This window comes from Perna viridis, chromosome 7, assembly GCF_037379345.1.
Source record: "Perna viridis isolate PV_CMFRI_1.1 ecotype Kerala chromosome 7, ASM3737934v1, whole genome shotgun sequence".
Taxonomy (NCBI): Eukaryota; Metazoa; Mollusca; class Bivalvia; order Mytilida; family Mytilidae; genus Perna; species Perna viridis.
The window spans coordinates 44,111,928-44,135,487 of NC_142451.1; the positions used below are offsets into that span (position 1 = coordinate 44,111,928).

At 33.3% G+C, this 23,560-nt stretch overlaps 1 protein-coding gene across 4 annotated transcripts; it reads left to right on the forward strand.

Annotated features, from left to right (window-relative positions):
• Positions 1–23,560, forward strand: LOC148612853 (uncharacterized). Of its 4 annotated transcripts, none has more exons than XM_088594691.1 (7): positions 1–153; positions 9,413–9,941; positions 16,387–16,610; positions 16,935–17,023; positions 18,192–18,309; positions 20,600–20,725; positions 22,027–23,560. In XM_088594691.1, the coding sequence occupies exons 2-7, from the start codon at positions 9,415–9,417 to the stop codon at positions 22,152–22,154; spliced, it is 1,212 nt and encodes a 403-aa protein (XP_088450817.1). In that variant the 5' UTR covers positions 1–153; positions 9,413–9,414; the 3' UTR covers positions 22,155–23,560. The 4 variants fall into 4 exon arrangements, with proteins under 4 accessions (XP_088450817.1, XP_088450815.1, XP_088450816.1 ...); XM_088594689.1 differs by lacking the exon at positions 1–153 and adding an exon at positions 1,776–1,842; XM_088594690.1 differs by lacking the exon at positions 1–153 and adding an exon at positions 4,871–5,020.

Below are 23,560 nucleotides of genomic sequence, written 5' to 3' on the forward strand. Positions count from 1 at the left end.
AAAATTAATTCGGATGATATCTTGACTACCGATCTTTCCGTTGGATTAATATTGTGCTTTAAAAAGATAGTACGGTATATTTTGGAAACTTAGGACTACCATCTAATTCGAAGAAGACAACAAAAAATATTGAAGATTCCTAGGGAAAAAACGGTAAGGCTGTTTTAATGCTATTAGTAAGTTGTTTCAGCAACACGAAGGTACATTTTACTTCACAGAAGCAGCATTTTGATGCAATTATGAAATTAGTTTGACACTTAGTATGTTAGTACCCTTATCAAAACATCAACATTTCAAACATATTTATGAATAGCTTCGATACATTTAAATACAACACGACATAGCGTAATTGGAACACCATTGTACCTTGTTTATCTTGACTAATTCCTTCTATAAATTTCTTTTCTTAATACTTAAGCAACTCACACACACCCCTTTTTTTAAATTTTTTACAAGTATATATTGGTATTAATAATAAAAAGAACAATTGTAAGGAAACTTCATAAAAAGTCTTGTACACCCTACGCAATACACTGGCCATCGATCTGTATAGCAGTAATCTCCACTCCACCACTGGAGTATGAAGTATTGAATATAGGATGGAACCCGAATGGGTAGTAAAGGACGTTAAGGGAGTCGCCATTTGGTTTCTAGGGGTGGAGGAATGGGAAAAATTGTTGTGTTCTGAAATTTTTGTCTGTATAATTTCTTACCTGTCTTTTCATTTTCTACTCTAGCTCTGTCTTGGATATACCAAATTGCTCATCCTGGATTTGTTTTAACCGTACTTCTTCGTCTTGTTTTTTTATAACATATTTGATCGTAGCCCCCCTAAAAGAATAATGGAATCTGTTATTTCTTTCTACTGGTAAGTATTTTTAGTATATCAGCCTCCCTTTAATCTTTTTGAGTAAAACAACTGTATGATTTGCGAATTATACACACCGATATGAAAGTTTGAGAGTCATGGAAGACCCAGACATTGGATGGAACATACCAAATTTGTATTCCATCAATATGTTTTCTATATGACCGTTAGTTTGTGAAGTCGGTCATAACGATGGCTTCTTTATGCACTTTTATACTTGAAACTTGGGAGGACCCATGCAATTCCCCACCTTTTCTTTTCGTGTGATATAATTTGAAATCGCCTTTTTATTCTAAAAAAATATTATATTAACTTTAGAAAACTTCGTGATATATCAATTTTCCGAATGGGGATAAATAACTTTCTACATTTGTATGTAAAGATAAAGATAGTTTGTGCATACTAAATTTCTCGTAATAAAGAACCATTTAACACTGTTTATGCGTTTCTGGCATTCATATTTAATAAATATAAACACATATATACAATACAAAAAAGAACATATTAACGTGGTTTCAAACAGGAAAAAAATCTCTCTCGCATATTTAAAGGAGATCTTGTGATGTTGCATAATTCTATAAAGCAGATGTCCCATAGGGAATTTTGTACGACATTTGAACCAATATTCGTGTATTGGAATATTTCTCAATAGCAATTTACACGGATTTCCCCTGTTGATATTGGTATCAGAAATCGACCTTGAAAGTAAATTAGTTTTTCCACTATACGAACATAATTTCAAAACACTACGTTTTATTATTCTGAAACCATTTAAATTCTGAAATGAAACATACTTTTCAATTAATCATGTATTTTAAAATGTAAAATACTTAAATAAGAAATTGTATTGATATATCTAGTTGCATGCCATAAATCTTTAATGTTTATAAATTGCTGCCAGAACTATTAAAGAGACGCCTTTATGTGTTGCCAGATCTTCTTAAAGGAGAAAGGCGTTAACATTAGCCGATTTGGTAAGACATTTGTGCTGTTGTATGTTGATTGAAAATTGTGAAATTTATAGGGAAATTTTGTTCAGATTTCATGCTTAAACTTCAAGTTTATCCTGAGTTGACAGACTCTGTACACTCTCTAACCCAGCGAGTTCCCAGAAAAGTAGAAGACATTTACCCCTCTGGTACAACTATTCAGTACTCAGGCTTTGATGGTGTCGGAGTTGTACCCTCCAGGTGCAACTTGTCAGTACTCTCAGGCTTTACTGGAATCAGAGTTGTACCCTCCCGGTGCAACTAGTCAGTGCTCTAAGGCTTTACTGGAATCAGAGTTGTACCCTCCCGGTGCAACTAGTCAGTGCTCTCAGGTTTTACTGGAATCAGAGTTGTACCCTCCCGGTGCAACTAGTCAGTGCTCTCAGGCTTTAATGGAGTCAGAGTTGTACCCTCCCGGTGCAACTAGTCAGTACTCTCATGTTTTAATGGAGTCTGTTTTGTACCCTTCCGGTGTAACTAGTCAATGCTTTCGGATTTTGGTGGGATCGAGTTGTATATTTTGTTTCTTTGTTTATTGTTTCATTCGTATTGAATACCTTTTTTCAAGAGCTACTGAAGCACATTGCTATAGAATCGTATGCTGTATAGTACATGTTTATAGTTAAAGAACGTGTTTTAATTAGTGATACACACGTGGCCATTATCATTCACAAAGTATATTTTACCTTGATCATCTGCAGTCGTATAATGGTATGGCACTGATGTAGTATATGCAGACACTTTGTTTTCGTGTGAAAGCTTGAATACCAGCTTGTGAATTTGAGCTATGGAAAACTGTACTAATTCGAAGAAACCTATGCTCTCATACTTGACTTACATGTATTTACATTACTGTACATGTATATACATGTAGGCTAAGAGTGAGGGTATGGGTCTCTACGAAGTGCTACTACAGTATTCCATACCCCTAAAAATCAGACTTGGATTATTTTTTGAAGATTATGACCAGAATTATTTAGGAATCAGGACTGAAGAATAAAAGCAAGCGTTTGTTTTCGAAACAATAACACGATTAAAAGTGTGTGAATCGCTATGAAACTGTAACGTCAAGTTCTATGCCATATATTGGTATTGATTTTTGGGGTTTTAACCCTTAATGGTTCAGTATTTTGACAAAAAACCGACTGGAAGAATATTAATTAACTATGTAACTTTATTTGATCTCCACGAATCTCTATGAAATGGCAAACAAAATTGTGTTTCAATATTTTAGGGGGCGTAGGTGTATAAAAAACAATTCTTTTTATTTATCTGCATCTGCATAGTCTGCACCGAATATCCGAATTCCTGGCATGAACTGCTGAAATGAAAGAATTTTCATATTTAAAACTAAATAGACATGAAATGAGATAGCAAACATTTCCATTTTATACATGTTTGAATTAACTAGATTTCTATTTTCTTCTTCTGAGTATAACTGGTCATTTGCACCACACATTATTGTGTTATCACGTTGTCTAGTGAGCAGTACAACCCATGATGTACAAAAAAATCTTAACTTTTTATAGAAAAACTCGTCCCTGGTTCAATTTGAGCGGTCATTACGTGTGTGTGTGTGTATGTGAAAATATGTATCGTAGTTGTATTCTATGCTCAGAATTTTTTTCTGTGTTGTTGCGATGTAGTTATTTTAATTATTGCAGTTAACATGTTTCTGTGTTTCTGATGAGGTAATTGATGTTTTTGTAATGTTTATTCATTGCCGGAATGGCATTAAACGAGATTTTTTTTCATATACATAAATTCTTGTCTAGTGTCTTTGTTTCTTCTGTACTTAACCCAGGGGCGGACACTTCGAAAATGAAGGGTGCCAGCCGGAGATCCTGAGGAAAGGGGGGTGCTAGGAAATTGCCATTTTTGTCAATTTCACACATGAAAATGACAGATTTTCCAGTAAAAAGGGGTGCCAACTCTCTGCACCCCTCTGAATCCGCCACTGCTTAACTTTTTAGTAAGGATTCGTCGTGGGTGTCCTTAGATTGTATATTTGACAAACGGTTCATGACACTAAAAAAGAAAATGAATTGTAAGACTTCATGTATTTTCATGCATTGAAATTCGTCGAAACGAAGGTCCTAGCTTTCATTTCTTTAAGCAAATAGTCGATCTTTAAACATATCGTCGGTCTTAATAAGGATGCAGGTTGTTATTCGGTTAACAGAATTCGTCTTGTAATTCTCAGTTTCTACAATTTTAGGATAAAAAAAAACTTATTTAATATCTTTTTTTTTCAATTTTACCATGCGAATTTTTTTATTTGAAATGACGGTCGTCTTGCAAAAAAATATCAATTTAACTGTTCGAAAATTTGCATGAAGACCCGTTCCAGACCAAGTACCAATTCACAACATTTTCCCTAGTTTATTTCTATCAGCTTTAAATATTTGAATATTATAACATTCAAGTCAAACTTGTTTAGAGCCTATCATTTATCCACTTCCAATGACAGTTATGCTCTTCCTCAGGAAAAATGTTTGGAAAGAGGAAGTCACAACATTAAAAAAAAGCAACCGAAAATAAACAATTTACGTACCATCATTGGATTAGGTGATAATAGATAAGACTCTTCCTGTTCCCGAGTTAACAACATGTTGCTAGGAAAGGATTAATCAATCAATCAAGTCTTATCTGCACTAAATTGAAAAAAAAATGAGACCAAGCTGATTAAAATTTTCGGTCGGTACATTGAAACAAAGGGTTTCTTTTGCTTAATTGTTTTGATATAATTTATGAATTACTTTTTTCCGGAACCTTGGTTATATTCAAAGAGGCTCAAAAGGGGACGATTCACCCTGATATTGAATTAGTTTCACAAACAAAATTTTAAACATTTCTTAAAAGTTGATTTTTATGCTATTCATTGATTTTTACTTCTTCTTACTCTACAATCTTTGATTGATATATGTGAATTATTGTCCTTCTAATCTCTCGCACCCTTTGAGCTATCCATGGTGTCTATTAAATACCATTTTAAAAAGTATTGACCTCGATAAGAGGTATCTATTGTTTTTGAATGTTATGAAACAAACAATTTCAAAAGTAATGATTGGTACTTAGATAAAACGTTTCGATCGGGATAATAATATCTACAGGATGGTGCTCGTTAAACATCACACAAGCATCGGTCATCGATTCCGCTCAGGTAAGACTCTTTCTCTCGGTTTTCTTCGATTCAATGTTATCGCTTTCAAACCAAATGGGAGAGGAATTCGTAAAAGTGTTCGACACTTGTTTTCCAATCCCATTCAGTTCTTTATACATTTATATTCATCTGTACTTATCATGTAATATTTCTGAATAAATACTGTTTACGCTAAACCAAATGGTATGTCGTCTCCTATATGTTCCTCGTATCTGTATCTAAAATTTACTTTGTTATATTTTCTTTTCATGAACATACACGTATACAATAAATAGCATTAAACCACTATTCGACAATCAAAACTACATGTATACTTTGAAACGCAATCAATACAAAATTATGTAAGTTATCTTAAATGATAAAAAATCTGCAGAAAATAACGGAAACAAAACATAGAGACAGAACCCCAAAGAGGCAAATTTAATTGTTTTTAGATCGATAATAAAACGACAAAAATATTATGATCAATGAAAGGTGCAAGTTATATTGCGGAAGAGCAGTCGACATGAATTTCATACATTGGTAATATAATTGAGAAGAAGTAACTCCAACAGCAATAATAACTTGGAATCAACTTTGACCTGCTGTGTGTTGTAACACTTAATTGTAGATAGACACCAAGATCAAGACTTATAATTCCAGAAGAAAGATTTCTAACTTATGATATTGATAAACAAATTACACAAAGAATTAAACCTTTACATAATAGATATTGTAAACAAGTTTCTTTATACTGTGACCCCGGATTCAACGCAGATCTTATCCAGACAAACGGACGTGACGTTAATTTTCTGATGGAGCGAAGTTTTTTTTTGTTACTTTTTAAGAATACCGTCACCGTAAACAACAATTGCACTAGGAAAGAAAACATGAGGTTACTTTCAGGCAGTCTGCTCAAAATTCAATGATGATTTTCGAACTTCTTAACATCCGTTTTACTGTCAACGTAAAGTTTAATCAGTTCACAACTGTAAATTTACCTATTTGGCGACACAACGGTGCGATGAATTTATTTGGAAACTTAGGTGTAGAGCTTATCATTGTGCAAACGTTTTCACAAATATTTGACATGGAGTATATATTTAAATACCTTTAATTTTATGAACATTATATTTCCTTTTTAGACATATCTAACAATTAGTCAAATCAAAGTATCAAATGGTATCGATTATCGTTCCGCCATTTCTTTGTGCTCGTCTTCAAGATTGCGTTGAGACATTTAAACCTTGTAATCAAAAGTTCAGAGACAATATTAAATAACATTGCGGAGTATTAAAATCTCCAGTGAGAACGAATGGTAGAGCACTTCTCTGTGTCGAACATGTTTGTTTATAGTATTTTTTATTCATTTTCTGATCGAAATTAAGATTTCTTCTTTAATTGCCTGTCTTTTAAAGTGGGATTTATAAAGTAAGAGCACAATATAAACGTGGAACATATAAAACGAATTATATGTTGACAGTAAATGTTGTTATGGCTGTGTTTAATGTTTTAAATGCACCCTGGAATAAATTACAAGGAAAGAACCCTCTGATAAACAACTTCAGGATAGGATTGTAAGGAAACACGGATATTAAGACTGTATCTTATAAAAAAGGTAATGTTTTAAACGTTTAAAGAGAAGATAACTGTTCACTTGTTCCGAAGAACTTCATAAATTTTGAAAGTCGAATATAATTTTTTACTCTATTTTCGGTATACTAAAAAGCAAGCCACATCTTTTAAAACACGACCCGAAAGAATTATCGTGTAAGTGCTCACGACAGCAACAACGATATTTTGAGACTGAAAAAGAATGATTGAAACGTATACACCGCCGCATCGGTTGGTAAGCTATGCCGACAACCAGATGACTTCAGTCTTGAATTCACCTAATCCTGAAGAAAATGATTTTGTGCAATACGTACTGTATCATAAAAGAGACGAATTTTTGTTTTTCCTTGACTCGTGTCCCCGATTCTACTTCAGGTTCATCTTATACGACTGTGACCCCAATTTGTTTTGTTCAGCATAAAAACATATTGCTAACTAAACAAAAAACAAAAACAAACAAAAAACAAAACAAAACAAACAAACAAACAAAACCCCCAAAAACATCATGTCAGAATAAAATCATTTAGCTTTAATAAACCAGTTCTTCATGCACGGATTCTTATGGGATATATAATACATTTGAATGGCCTTGAGGGGTATAGTTCAAACGTGTTACCTGTTTAAAATAACGAACGTTTCTACGTGTATCTCACGAAATGCCCCATTCTTGTGTCTGTAGTCTCATTTAACGTTTGTACATTTATTATCTACTGCCAAAACACGAAAGCAGGAAAGGTGACTTCAACAAAACATTTGTCCTTTTTTTTGCGGTACACGTATAGCTATGTCTCGTCTAGAAAAGAAGAAGACGCTTACCCTACCGGTGCACCTGATTTATGCTCCCAGTTTTTAGTGGAGTCCGGGTTGCTCATTGGCTTTTGTTATTTTGTATGTATGATTTTAGTTACTTTACGTTCTTTTTTTTTGTGTGTGTATGTCTGATTTCCATGTCTGGTCTTTGTATCTTGATTACATTTTGTTGATTACCTCTATAACCTTGGTTCCCTTGATAACTCTACCATTTCCTTTGGTAGTAACTTTTTGTTATTCTATTGTTGATTTTATAAACTTTCTACAATACTCAATGTTTATGTTTTCTGATATTTCTGTGCCGAACATTGAAATGTCTGTTAGTAATTTGTACATGTATCATTATTTTGCTACCGTTTTGTTTACTGTTATGTGTTCAGTTATGGCGTTAAAAGGTTTAAAATAATATTACTATGTTTCACCGAGGAGTTAAATATATTTAACTCCTTGGTTTCACCTTATTTCTATCATTTTGTTTACTTTCTTCATGTACTACCAGGGTGCTGAAATTCCAATTCCCAGTGAATTTAAAATCGATCACTTTCCTAGCAGATACTTTGAAGTATGGTATTTCGTTATGAATTTTGACACATTTTATTATCTATAGCTAACGAAAATCAATGCAAAAGTCTATCACTCCATGGCATGAACTATCATTTTATAATCATATTTTCGAAACGTGTTTCACGTTTACTTTGATGCACCGAATTTCTTGCGAAATGGTATATTATATTTATGGCTTGAAATAACATTAGAAGTCAACAGTTTAGTCCTTACTCTTAACTGTCAAAATATTTATCAATATAAAATTTTTTCAGTTTCTGTTAAAAAAAGAAATGACGACAGTGGAAAAGTTTAAAAAAAGATAATGGAAGATATGGCAGTAAAGAAACACAAAAGCAGCAACATTCTTTTTGCAATCTCCTCCGCACAGTGGCGGATCCAGGGGGTACAGAGTGTTGGCAACCCTCGTTTTTATTGGAAAAATTGTCATTTTCATGTGTAGAATTGACAAAAATGGCAAATAATATCCTAGCACACCCTTTTCTGAGAAACTCCGTCAGGCACCCCTTTTTTTCAAAGTGTCTTCATCCGCCCCAGCTGCTTCCTGACCATGTATCACACTGCAAATTTATAGACAGGTGTAAAACCTTTGAAATAGCGAGTATACCGTCTGCAGAGGAGATTGGCTTTTTGAAGGGCCATCCTAGTTGTTACTAGTAACTATTGGCCAGTACAATGTTCAGGGACCTAAATATCAGGGGTGAAATGCAATACGACGATCATATACGAACTTTTCAGGGGAAATGAACAACCATTTCCGTGCAACTTTTTGAACAGCGTAACCATGTGCGTTACTATGCCATTAACATCACTCACCATGTAATGTATTACCATGATCATTTTCATCTTTAAAAGTATTACAATATGTTTTACAGCATCCTCAGTGAGAAACAGTATTTCAATGCCATTTAATTGCGCAAAGGTTTGCTTAAAATTGAAAGAGGGGGTAGTTCGGCCACTTGCTAGTTTCATTAAAAAATCATGCTAAAGTAAACTAAACACACACAAAAATATTTAAAAAAAATCCTTTTACTTTTGTTGGTATCCAATAGTCCTTATGGATATTTTTATGTATTAACTTCGTTATGATAGTCAGACCCATATCTATATACCCTTTCTAAACGTAATTAATATATTATTTACTTTTCTTACAAATTGTAATTGGTCCGTTATGGTTCCATTTTGGTCTTTAGATTTGTCAAGGTCAGTCTTTTTTGACTGTCGTTTGACTTACAGACTTATGATAGTTACGTTCTTATCATACAAAATCCACTGTCAGTGAAACTTCTACGCCAATGATGCAGACTGCATTGAGAGCATAGGTGAAGAGAATAAAGCATGTCAAGCAAACCATAATAGTTTATATAGTTTCTTTCTAATTGAATCAATGAATTTTCGCATAAATAATTAAATGCTTCTTTTCAGATATGGCTGTTTTAGTAGAAAATCCAATTTCCTTAGATAATGAGATGAAAAGCCCTATTGCCGATGGAGTTACCACACCTAAGATTACTGAGGTTATTCATTTGAAAGAAGCAAGAATCGGTGATAAAGGACTTTTGCATATTTCGAATGTAAGACATAAACCGGAAATCGTCAAGTATGAATCTAAACACAAAAGCAAATCCGCCAAGACGAAAGAAACTGATAATAGGAGTGAAACAACACGACCCTTGACCGGAGCGACGACGGAAAATAGATTCGATATTGACAAAACTGAAATGCAATCCACGCTTTCTGTCACAGTCGAACGCAAACCACTACACAATGTGCCAATCGGTAGAAGTCTTTCTGAGTACGGACATTCCTTCCGTGGATCGCATCCCATCATAGGATCAGCCCCTCCGCTGTCGTCACCAAGAGCCCAAGAAAGAGTGATGCAAAGTCAACACAGCCGAGCTAAACGTATACCAGCAAGAATGGTCAGACTTGCAACAGTGTCGATGTCTGCTAAGTAAGTATTTCAGAAATAAACGTTACTACAAGTTTATTTTTTAGAAATCTCAAATTGTTTATCATCACTATTGTAACTAAAATATTTGATTAATAACATGACATGACATGTACGACACGAAGAAAAAACATGCATTAGATAAAAAATCTTCTTTTTGGCATTAATACAGAACCTGACACATAGAGGCACACGTCTCTCTTTGCGAATATTTAGACATCTTCTATGAAAGGCCAGTGTATTAAAGATTTTAAAGGCTATACAGTATTTACAGTTTCAGACCATACGGGTTTTGGAACCGTATGTAATTTAAAAAATACCCAGCGTATGAATTCGACCGTACGCATATGGTCAGATCAGCTTAGGCCTACTAACTGTTCATTTAAGTGGAGGTCAATTTTCTATTTCCTTTAAATTTTACAAAATATCAACCTCTGTCTTCATTCATACATTATAATATTATGAAGAATAGGTATTAAAAGGATTGAAATTGAATATGAGTCAACTGAGAAAAGATACCACGAGTAGAAAGAGAAACAGGGAATTAATACTTCGACACAAAAAAATGGACAACATCGATAACACAAATCAATAGAAAAAAAACACATAGAAACTAAAACTTAAATGAGCGACCAGAAGCGCAGTTATATATAGTGTTATATATATATTTCGGGTGTACCGGAAGGGTAAGCGTTCTATAAATACCCGCTGAGTTGCTCATATGATGTCAAAGTCGGGTTAATACAAAAGAAAGAATGAAAAGTATATTTAAGTACGTTTCATATTACTTTTTTTCTTAGGGAGTTAATACGCGTAATTTATGGTTTTTTTTTTGTTGCTTTTTTAAGAACCTATTGATATTTGCTCTTAGGCTTGTGCATTTTTTTTTTCATTTTGTGGTATTATGTCAAAAATATTATTTTGTATCAATTTAGATTTTATCATATAATATACGCGTATGGTCTACTGAGATACGTGTAAGGTCCAACTCGTCGACCTCCTTCAATACGTATATGGTTTAGATAAACATTAACACTCGTTGACCCAGATATTAAGCGTATGGTAAAGATACATGTGAAGTACAGCTCGTTGACCTCTCGACGGTCGGCTAAGTAGGTGTATGGTCCGATCACATGTTCACACGCATTATTCAGATCCATACGTATATGGTCCAAATTTCCGCGCGATCTGAAACATAATATCTATATTTTATATATAATTCTAGGCTCAATCAATCTTTTAAAAAATAATCAAACAAGGGCGGTAACCTTAAATGTCGGACGTCTGAAGTGCTTAGTTTAAAATAAAGGAAGTTATACGTGGGGAACAAAAACAGTCAACTGAGTGACACATAATTAACACGAACAAAGTAGATTGAGCATCAGATAAAGACAATACCATTGGAACATTGTACCCCCACTAGCTTCACCAGACATCAAGAAACGGACTTAAATTTAGTTCCGTCGAGATAAAATTGTTATGGAATCAATTGAGTTATTTAAATCTTTGTGGTGACAGCACCAGCATTAATGAATAATCAAACATATTTATTAGCTAAGCAATTGATACCTTATCTGAGCTTTAGAATGGTTCTTTTATATTTAAGCAAACTATAACGCATTGATTTCAATTCTATCCGTCATTTGTTGTATAGGAGAACCTCAGATAGACAAATACCAACTCGAGTTGATGTAAATATATATATCAACCATATGCATAAAACTCTTTGAGAGTTTGGGTATAATAGGATATTAACTATTGTGGAATTATTAAAATGTGAAAAAGCGTATTTTCGCTAATTATACCCTCATAATAACTAGCTTTATGTTTCCTCCTTTAAATGAACCTCGGATTAGAATAGCAAATTGGAACTACTATGGAAGGTAGGTTATTTTAGCAATTTCATTCATTTTCAAAGTTTATCATTCTGTCCCGTATGCATGTATCTGTACTAACGAGATGTTCCTATTCTTTTATTTATGATGGGTAACTCCGCAAAACATAGTCAGGCCGTTGTTTATCGCCCTACTTCCTGCACGGTCATATCGCCATCATAAACATCGGCTCTTGAGACGGAGGATTCAGAACTCCCCCTTTTTGTCTAGGAAAAAAGGGGTGGTCTGAGCCATTCAAGCCTTAGGTGCCTGTGTACGTGAATACAAAGCAGCAATCGACCAATCCTTGATTTCATTTTGCCAATTAGTAAGCAGGAAAGTATAATATGCCACGTTGAAAAAAAATCGATAACCCCTCCCGAGCTACGATAGGTCTTAGCAGTGTTTTGTACATCTACATGTTTACCCTCACCCCGAGCTGTGGTAGGTCCTTGTAATGTTTTGTAGTACCCCCAACCGAGCTACTGTAGGTCCTTGTGATGATTTTCTTAGGTAGCTTGTCTTCAAATATATAGAATATCAATTTAATGCATTACCCAGTAAATTAAACGAGACTGAAATTTACTCTTCCGAAACAAATAAAAAAACACGAATGAACACAATGATTAAAACAGACATTATAGAAAAACGTAAGAAACAATAGGTCAGTCAGTTTTTCATTGTGTTTGATTCTAATGGAAACGCATATTTAGTTTGACGTATGGAGCTATTTTCGGACAATTAAAGGGGTTGAAAAGGAGAGGTGCCAGCCGAGGTTTCTCGGGGTGCTAGGACATAATTTGCCCTTTTTGTCAATTTTACATATGACAATGACAAATTTTCCAATAGAAAGGGGAGTGCCAACCCTGCACCCCCTCTGGATCCGCCATTGCAATCGTTGGCTTTTCCAACTGTCTCATTTCTCTTTGGCTGTTTATAGTCGCTTTTGCACCAGTTTCGGCTTCCCATATGCAGTTCATGAATAATTCACTCATGATCTTTCAGTAAGTCTTTACGGAACAATGATTATAAGTCTGTTTTGTAACATGACAACACAAGTATAACTAAACTTGTCGATCAATCGAGAAATTGCAGTCTCCTTCAAAATAAAAACGGTTTCTCTGGTAAATGTGAACTCAGTGGTATTTGGTGCAAATAATAACAGCATTTATTGGCATAAAATTGGAAATCGATCTACAAGCAACAATGAGCATCAATATTGCAGATTGTGCTGTTTCTTTCTGAATGAAAACCATAACTTTAATGTCGCATTTTATAACTCGTTTAAAAGTTTAACAGATAACCGATGAATGATTTTTCTCAGTTTTTCACCATGATGGGACTGGAAAGTTCATGAAAAATATGTATGTACGTTAAAGATCGTAACACTGCTTTATATTTGATTAATAACGAGGATTTCAAATATGACAAATAGTGTTCGAATTTCATATCTGGTTTAAAGAGTAACCAAGGGAACCAAGGTTATAGCGGTAATCAAAAGAATGTAATCCAGGGACAAAGACCAGACATGGAAAACAGACATACACAACAAAGAACATAAAGTAACTAAAATCATACATACAAAGTAACAAAAGTAAATGAGCAACTCGGACTCCACTAAAAACTGGGAGCATGGACCAGGTACACCGGTAGGGTAAGCGTCCTCTGCTTTTCTAGAAACACCAGCAGAGTTGCTCATAAAAAGTCAAGTCCGGGATAGACAAACGAGGAAAGGAAAACTATCATTTAACCAAGCTTCAATAGAACAAGGATCGTGTACAATAGTGGAGTAAAGACACCCAGCTCCATATGTCGCAAATGTGAATCAACTGAATGATTTGCCGCTATTATTTTTATTTTTTACACAAAAAACTGTTTTATTAAGAAAAACACTTACAAGAAAAAATCTGAGGCAGATTACTTGGTCAAATGTAAGCGATTAAGTAGTTTCTCATTCACATGTACTTTTTTCAGTGAAAATGTTATATATGGTTAGTTTTTGACACGCATGCTTCAGATTTCATGAAATCAGCCTTACTATTACAAAGAATAGTACTGAAAACATTCGTTTCTGTACTGGATCAAGATATAGTTTGAGATCTAAAACAAAAACTCAGCAGTATGCCTTATCATCTAATACCAAGAAAACCAAATCTAAGTGTAAATGTTTAAAATCATTTAAGGGCTTTAACAACGAACAACGAAATCTGAGTATGGCTTTCAGATTTATAGATTTCATGTAAAACAATTTAAGCTTTTATCTTTTGATCTCGTTTTCTCAACGATTTTCTATACAAAGCACGATTCGGTTTTTTTTTGTATTGAAATGCCGTTTTTTGTCTGTGTGCGCCTAGCATAACATCCAATAATGGTCATGATATGTTCGAAGATTCTTTGTGCTTTATTAATTTTGCAAGTGCATTTTTATCTAGTTTGTAAGTATATGTTATGTCAGCATCTAGTTAACCGACTTTTTAAGTTAGTTTATTTTACAGTGGCGGGAGACAGAAAGGGCACCGACCGTCCCATCTTTTAGGCCCGCCTGTGTTTTACAAGATACTATGCAGTTTTTACCATGTAAATGACTAAAATAATAACATACCAGTAACTTCTGTCGTTAAATAATTAAAGGTGTAGTTAAGTAAAGTTTGCATGCGTTTGATGTATTTTGCAACTGTCTTTTTTTCAACAGCGCATAGGATGGCTTGTGTTGTCTTTTCAGGTGGGGGTGGAGGGGGGGGCAGTTAAAGGCCGAGCCAAGCAGGCAAGAAAATTTGTTTAGTTTGAGTGTGTAAAAAATCAAGTTTTAATGTAAAAAGTATCTCCAATTTTAGGGAGGCGTACGCCAGGTCCGACATTATGATTCCGCGCATGTTTATTTAAAATTACAAATAAAAAACGTATTTTTTAAAATTCTTACTCGATGACACAATTATATATAGATGTACAGGTACTTTACGCTTAGTACAAAGATACTAATGTACAATATGGTATATCAATCTAGTAACCGCTGTGTCCTTCGGCCTATAATATGCATGCTCAACGGAAGCTATTATCAAAAATATACTGAAAATAAAAAGAGTAAATTAAGGCATATTCAGGGTATTAATTTTGTTATTTTTTTAAAAGACAAAAATGTACAATAACCAAGCACTTAGGGGCGGCGGGGGAGCAAAACATTGCAACAAAAAGTTTATTGAATAGTCCAATTATGCATGTATTTGTATCAATTTGATTTAAACCTGAATTATTTCTTATATCAAATTATTATTCAAAACACCCCATGCATAGCTAATCGGCTTATGTGGATTAAAATGAAAAATAATGTGAGCTTTAGTACATAACGGGAGGCATGGTAAATAGAAAATATGGAACTCAAAGATCGTGTTGCTGCCTTAAACAATGAGGGATTCTTCGCTATTTACGGCTTCTCCCCTTTACGGAAGCATAAAGGATCTTCAGGCCGGATGTTTTCTCGAACTGGAAGGTCAGCAATTTGCCAGATATTTAGAATTTCGTAAATAATGTACATATATATACATGTTATTGTAAACAAAGCATTTTTTTCATTTTTCAATCCATTTAACGATTTTGGAGGGGCAAGTGACTTTTGAGGCATGATGATTTGAAGTTTTGTAACTTTAAGAATATAAACTAAACTTTTTTAATTCCAAACTTTCTTATTTTTTAAAGTGGAATACCGGTATCCTTATATCTAAGCCTGTGTCCCTTAATCAAATTACAGTATAGTAGTAACATATAATGGAGTTGAATATCCATACCAATGAAAATAATGTGCAGGTTAGAGAGTCTTTGTTTCTTGAGAATTTAAATCCTGCCTTTTCATTTCAAATTTCATCCTACTCTTTAAAAATCAAGTGGTAGTTCTCTGGTGTCATTATATGAAATAGTTTTAATACATGTTATATTGCTTTGCCCATGCAAGGAAACATTAAAACTGTGACTAATTCTGTCTGGCTGATCTCTGTACCCGTTAGTGTTTTCGAATTTAGCTTTGTAAACTCATTTTTTTTAACAATATGTGTTCGGTTGTCAATTGGCGTTAACGGTTGCTGACGCGCTATTGCATATTTATATTGTAATTTTCTTATGAACACTGTTATAAAAATATTTGGGATTTTGTTCGAATCAAATAATTCCACACTCGGCCAAAAAAACATCGCGAGTTGCATACTACTCTGAAATCACTTGCAGCAAATAATTAGATACCCTCAGACAATGAGTTTGTATGTATCAAATTTCTGACGAATTCATTTTGTATGTATCCTCAAAATGTGCTTGTCCTTTGAAATTAGTCAGCCTGGTCTTCTCTCACAATTGTGCAATAGAGATATTTTGTTAATGAATCGGCGTTTGTCTATTACAACGTCATTGTCGATGTTCTGTGTTTCCAGGTAACGTCAAATGTCCGTCGATGGCTACAAGTACATGATGGTGTGGTGGTGTTTAAATATGTGAATTTCTGTACGTCTCTACACGGGTATCTTCATACTTATATGTCATTTGAAGTATCAGATAGGTGTTGTAAAACTGTAATTGTTTTCTACTTGTAGAACCAAGCCACAATCACGTGGTCAGATGGCCAGTCTATATTACGAGGAGCCCAAGAAACCACCTAAAGTGATCACATGGGACGAAGCCAACAATGCACGCCCTCCTCTCAGAATCGACATGGAAGGACCGGGCCCATGTTCTTACTCGCCACATAAAGTCAAACCGCTTAATGAAACCAACTCACCCATGTGGACATTTGGCGGAAAATGTGATCCGGAAAGAGGTAAACTAAATCTTACTTACACAAACCCTTTGCATTCATGTTGATTACACTTATTTTTTATACAGCCGGATTTATACGAATATTGAATTTAGTTAATTTTAGTAGTTGTCGTGTATAGCACCTTAACTTTCTGGATTAATCCGGATTATTTTTTTCTCCATTAAACTGATACAAGTATATTTTACTCGTCAATTACCTGTTAATGTCCATCCAGTTTATTATTAATTTAATTCATCAAAATCGTCATTCCCAAAACCTGTTCAGTGTGGCTCTGTTCCACTGGAAATTTTCGACAATAAACATTTTTTTTCGTTGCCATTGTAGATGGTGGTTGCAGAACATCTTGGGAGAAATCGTGGTTTCAGTCCCCTCACATTTGGACTACAAAAGTTGATTTTTATAATGACACAAGTGTAAGTAAAGCCCTTTCTTGATTTACACAAACATGTCCGTCTAAAATTTATCAGTGTTTAATTAAAAGATAACAACACTCAAAAAAAGTACTAAAAAGGGAAGGGAACAACTAAGGCATAAACTATTTTATTCTTGGGTGGGCTAGAGAGCAAGCGTGAAAATAATCTCTTTTTTCAGCAGCAGCGGGAGTTCAAATTTTTTATTTGAAACTCTACATTGTCCGGGTAATGGGAGAAATATTGAACCATGTTATTTTTCTGTCCATGGCTGAGTAAAAAAAAAATTCCTCGAATTATGAATAATTGTATTTAAAAAAAACAGTCCCCACTCACAGTATGAAAATTGCGGGTGCCCAATGTACAAGAAATGAACAAAATCCCCCAAAAGCGTTTTAGTTCAAAGTGCTCAAATGTACAGGAGTATACTAAAATATTGGTCGACATGATTAAAGGGATAAATACGCATGCAGATGACCTAACGTCCAGTCAAGACGTTAAAAAATTAATCTCTACTACATGCATAAAACATCTGTAGGTATTTGTATGGTACGTAAACAGTCAGGAAACGGGCTAATATCACAATTAACATAAGTTTTTAAGGTTCTCTGGTCGGTATTTTGTTGATGTTTTATGAAAAAGTCTTTGTAAGAATCATGCAAATTCTGTACTATGTGGTACACCTAAAAAAAGGCTACATAATATTTTTGTTATTAAGTTGTTTTGTCTATATGATGAAATGTATTATCATTCATTCTAATCTGTCTGCTCTAAGGAGATAATCCACAATGAAAATCTATCCTATTTTAGTGTCATTTACAGAGTTATCTCCCTTAATTTTGAATTTTACAGAACATTCTCTATAATTTTTATCTCCAAAGACCACGGGGAAAAACCGAATGTTAACTTCAGTTTACTATAACATTTTAAACAAAATATCAAATATCAAAAATACAGTGTATGTAGGCATTCCAACCATGAATCACGTTTTGCATGATTCTTAGCTGTAGTACAACTTATTCAATTTCGTTTGGAATCAGAAAGTTTCCAGATGAACCACTGATTCAGAAAGTTGTGTTTAAGATATGTTATAAAGATATGTTTTAAAAATATGTTATAAAGAATTTCATACATGAAATAATGTTGTAAGTAAGAGAATGTTATGTTTCAGTGGCCTTCACCAAATGTTTACAAACAGAAGTCCCTCCTAGGACCCCGACAAAGAACACTGCCAGAGGCCCCTAGCTTTACAATTGGAAATAGGAAGAATTTTAGTTTAGAAAAGAAAGGTAACAAAGTTATATCCAACATACCTAACAGGCCTTTAGAATGAACCAACTAATACAGAAATAGATAAGTGATATACGTATATTCTTTTGAAACTCCATCAATGCTAGTGGTTGGTTGCAGTGGAGGATCTAGGAAGGGGGTTGTTTGAAGAAATGTTTAAAATTCTATGCAAAATTTTCACCAAATGAGCAAATTATAACAATTAGATCGGTCCCTTGGGAGTGCCAAGTAGTTTTATGACCCGGTGTCATCCTTACAGAATGTTGGCATGCAATTCCAACCTAGTTCGTTGTACATACATGTTGGAGTTCATTAGACTTCGGTTTGAATAATTATATCAGGTATCAAACCAATGGTTTTAGTTCAATTGTACTTTGATAAGTATGGAAAACAAAGCCTCATTAAAACATTTACATGTTTAAAGACTTTGAAAATCCATTTAATGTGGAATTGTAAATTGAAAAATAGGAAATCATCTGTTGAAATGTTAGATGTTGGAATGAACATGCTGATTAAATATTGATTATTTAGACCGCGAATGATTCCAGTAGCTCGTGCTTTCAAATTGATAATTTAGTTAGTGTTTTCCATTAAATAATCGAATCCATGTATATGACAAGCCGTTATGGAATTTATTCCCCATTTATTGATATCAATAATTCATTTATTGATATAAAGGATTAATTATTGATATCAATAAATTGACATTTATTGATATAAATAAATTGGCATTTATTGATATAAATAAATCTTACATATTTATTAACCTCATAAACTCAAAACTGTTCAGCTCATTAAAGAAAATTAAATTTACATTGATAATCATTTGTAGTCGGAATTTAAATAGGGACAAAAAATACCCCAAGCCGCATCATAAGGTGATGTTTGGCATGTCGTCAGAAGTCATTGTTCACCTAGGTGCTTGTTTATTTTAATGTAATTAGAAATCATTTATATTGTCTTTTATGTCCATTATGTTTTAATCCATTATTAACACCTCCTGATTAATGATAATCTAGTTTTTACAACAATAAATATGATTGACATATTTATGACCCGAAGGCTTAAAATAGAATTTGGGAAAACCTGTCTTTACCTGGATGAGGCAAAATTCTCTATGCAATAAACCGAAATGCACCTCCAAGGCCTATGCAAATAAGCGATTTTTTCCCTAATAGAATAATAGGAAATGGTTTTGTGCAGGAGAAAATTATGCTAATAACCGAAATATGCAATAAAGCGATATGCGTTTAAGTGGAGTCGACTGTATCAATAAATGATTTATCAACATGTTAATAAATATTTATCAACATGTTGATAATTAATTATTGATATCAATAAGTATTTATTAACATGTTATTAAATCATTTATTGATATCAATAAATAGCTAAATTAATAACTTGTTGATAAAGAGGGCACTACATACGCTCTTTAATCGTGATCAGAAAAGTGTAATTCTTATTATCATTTATAAGGTAAGCAAGCACACGGAAGATTAAGTTTAAATGGCGATAACATTGGATATTACCCGGCATGCAAGACTTCCGGAACAAGATTTTATAACAGGTTAATAATTTCTTCTATTTATTGATATTAAAATGATTTATCAACACGTCAATAAATATTTATCATCATGTTAATAATTCATCTATTTATTGATATTAATAAATCATTTATGCACATGTTGATAAATATTAATTAACATGTTAGTAAATATTTATTGACATCAATAAATGGGAAATAAATTCCACAATGGCTTGCCATACATGTATTTAATTAGGCCAATTTTAAACAAAGAATATGTAAAATCAAGTTATTCCTTGTGCATTTTTCACATTGTATAGATCTATTCTTAAATGCCTTTCGCGGTATAATCAGGAATTCCAGGCAAGAAAAAAGTCAGGAATGTATTGATTTATACAAATAACTTCATACATTATATAAAAATAACTTCACTTGTGTATTCTGAAATATTGACCAAATTATTCCAAATTAATATAGACAAAAAATCTTCATGTATGTGAGAAACAAAACTTACAGATTGTAAGTTTTTCATTTTTTTGTATAATACATATTGGTTTTCTGTAAAAACTCTGCAGCTGGGGCTTTTTGAGTCACTTTTACCTCTCAGTCCACGAGTCATTTCAGGTTGATGTTCATAACATATTGTTAGCTGCATGATGTTCAGAATATGTAATAGAAAACACATAGATGATGGACTTTGACCCCTACCAGCCTGAAAATTTTGAATACATGATCGACTACCTTTATCATTTTTGGTGTTTCAGATGCAGACAAAGAACCTTCACCAAATAACTACGAAAAACAAGAGGCAGACAAAGTAACATTCCCTAAGGCACCATCTTATTCACATCAGTTTAGAAGATCAGGGACTATCTTGTGGGCTCCAAGTGGTAAGTATTTTATAAAGAAAGATCATGGAAATGAATGTTCAGATGCCACTGAACAAAAAGTATTTAAAGAAGCATGAGGAATTTTGAAATCAAAAGAATTTTGGTAAACGTGAATGTGTAAATCTTAGATCTGTTATTTATACCCCACCTTGCATTTGGGGTATATAGGTATAGGGATATCCATCCTTCAATCTTTTTTCCATTACTCCTCCACACTACAGACTCTTTATTATATATGCCCATTATGCACCTATTTTAGATTTTGATCAAAACATATATATAGGATTAAAAGATGTATGTTATAACATGGGGGAGTGGGGAGTATCAAGTTCATGGGCATTGATCACAGATTTTTTAGTTTAAATACAGGTCTATGGTTTAATTTTACAGGTTAGTTTTACATGTATAAAGTCCTAAAATTGAACTATAACACATCACATTTACAAACAGAATTTTGCAGTGGTTATTTGTTTCAAAATGTAGCCCTTGATATACCTATTTAACCACCCACAACTGTCTTTATTGTGAAGATGTTCCCTAAATTCTTATTAAAATGTGTAATGGATAGTTGGGCTATGTTCCTACTTTTCTTTTCAGAGCCAACAATATTATAGCCATTAATTTTTTTTTTCTTTGGTAGAATTGTTAAGTCTGTTTTAGTAGAAAATTGTAAACAAATGCTCTGGGTTAGACTTGTCAATCACTTGTCTAGGACTTGACAGGCACTGTCAAAATTATTTTGAAGCTGCCAGTAAGACATTTTTCTGAAAAGGCTGATAATTTATGGCAATTATAAAGAGTAAAGTTTAGAACAGATCCTTGAAATTTTGTATGCGACAGTTCTAAGGGGCAGTTCCAGATTATGTTTTAAACTGAGCAGGGGCATAGCTAGGCCTGTTTTATTTGTACGCAAAATTATGGCGAGGGGTCTTGGGGGGGTCGCTCAAGGCCCCCAGTGAGTCATTGCATAAAACCTTTATTTCATCTTTAAAATGTGTGTTTTTATTTTTGTTACTTTTTCCGAAAGTACGCAACTGCGTATTTGCGTATAGGCAGCTACGCCCCTGCTGAGGGATATGATCAAGTAAATTAAAAGGAGAAGGGATCCAGTCTATATTTCTAATTTTATATATATTTGCAAAAAATAGATATATACATGTATGTATCTAATTTTGCACAAAATTAACAGAAGGGGGGGGGGTCCAGTATCCCCCTTTTGTTTTGCCATTGGTTCTGATTAGTTTCAAGAACAGATCCTGACTGTCATGGTATAACATCTATACATGATTCTTCTGTTTTAGGTAAGACTCCCGGTCCTGCTGCATACACACCACATTACAGTTTCGGAAAAATTTCTAAACCAGCCTATACCATTAGAAGTCTACGGAGAGAGAAATCACATGTGCTAGGACCTTTTGCAACATTCTAAATCTGTTATCTTGAGAGAAAGTGCTTTGAACAATTCAAACAGCATGAGAAACTGCTGATGTTTTAGCCAAATTTTGGTCTAATTTTGTAGTGTTACAATACTTACGAAAGTCTACTCATACGTGTAAGTTGATGTTTACAAAGACCATTTTGTTAATTTTAAAAAAGCAGTTCTCCTCAAATATAATAATTTCAGAACAGAATATTTTAAACATTTGTACCATATGTTTATTATCTTAAAGGAAAATTTTATCTTAGTCTTAGAATTCAGCAAAATATCAATATATTTTACTAACTTTGAGACAATTTTTTCCAACACAGACATTGACATCATTATAGAGAGCTGAGTATAAAGCTGTGAGATTGAGGTGAAAATTTTCTTTTTGAGTTAACATTCCAATTTTCTATATCTTAGTTACTGTGTTAGTCATCATCTTTTTGTTTATTAATCAGGAAAAAGCACAAAGAAGTCTTGGTTTTATTTGCTCAAGTATTCTTGGTATTTTTTTTTTAAATATTGAGTATATGTTGAATACATAATTAGTTTTAATGAACTTTAATTTCTTGAAAGGAGTAGGTGTGTTTGTAGCTTTTTAGTCATTTTAACTATTCTGATTCTATTTATCATATAGTTGATGTCGTGGATAAGTCAATCTTAGTATCAGGCAGAGGGTAGTGTCCTTATTTTTGTCAACTTTCTTAATAGTATAGATGCAGCCAAAATGTCCAATTAGTGATTTATGTTCCAATCAAATTAATAAATGCAGTAAAAAAATAGAAAAAAAGATTGACAGGTAATAAGTGACATGCGGTTAAATTAAAATATGAGAAATATTTTTTCGTAAAATTCTACATAAACTGTTTTTAAATAATTTTGTTACTTTCAAACACTGAGATATATGTATATCAAATAAGTAACTTTAAAATTTTAGACTTTTTTTTTTTATTTAATTTACCATTTTCTTTATATGCCTGATTCTTAGGTAAATCTGTATTCAACACCTGATTTATTGTAATATACTGTAAGTTTGGCATGATATTTTCCCTACTCTTTTTTGTAAATGGCATTTTCTACAGTAAATCTTGTGCTGCATGAATCCCAAATAAGCTCTGGTCTGAGGTCCAGGACCTTCAGTTTCTGAAACAGGACCTTTGAAATTTCTTTAACCAAGGTGCTGGACCTAGTATATTTATGTTTACTCTTGAAAGTCAATTTGTCCCCCTGCATGATTTTTATAGAGATCAGTAACTAACAAGTTCATTTGGATGTAATACAAGTGATCTTATTGTTTTTATCAGTATTATTATGAGCTGTGATATTTTATTGGATAATATATATTTTTTTATTCATATTGTTTCTATTCTTCTGAAAGAACTGCACAGAATAAATGTTGTTACATAACTGTT

Excerpts from the sequence above, each read along its gene's own strand:
- LOC148612853 (XM_088594689.1), top strand. The coding sequence starts at position 1,791 with ATGTGTTGCCAGATCTTCTTAAAGGAGAAAGGCGTTAACATTAGCCGA. Across the intron at positions 17,024-18,191 it reads ATTTTTATAATGACACAAGT|TGGCCTTCACCAAATGTTTA; the intron begins GTAAGTAAAGCC and ends GTTATGTTTCAG. Across the intron at positions 18,310-20,599 it reads TTTTAGTTTAGAAAAGAAAG|ATGCAGACAAAGAACCTTCA; the intron begins GTAACAAAGTTA and ends TTGGTGTTTCAG.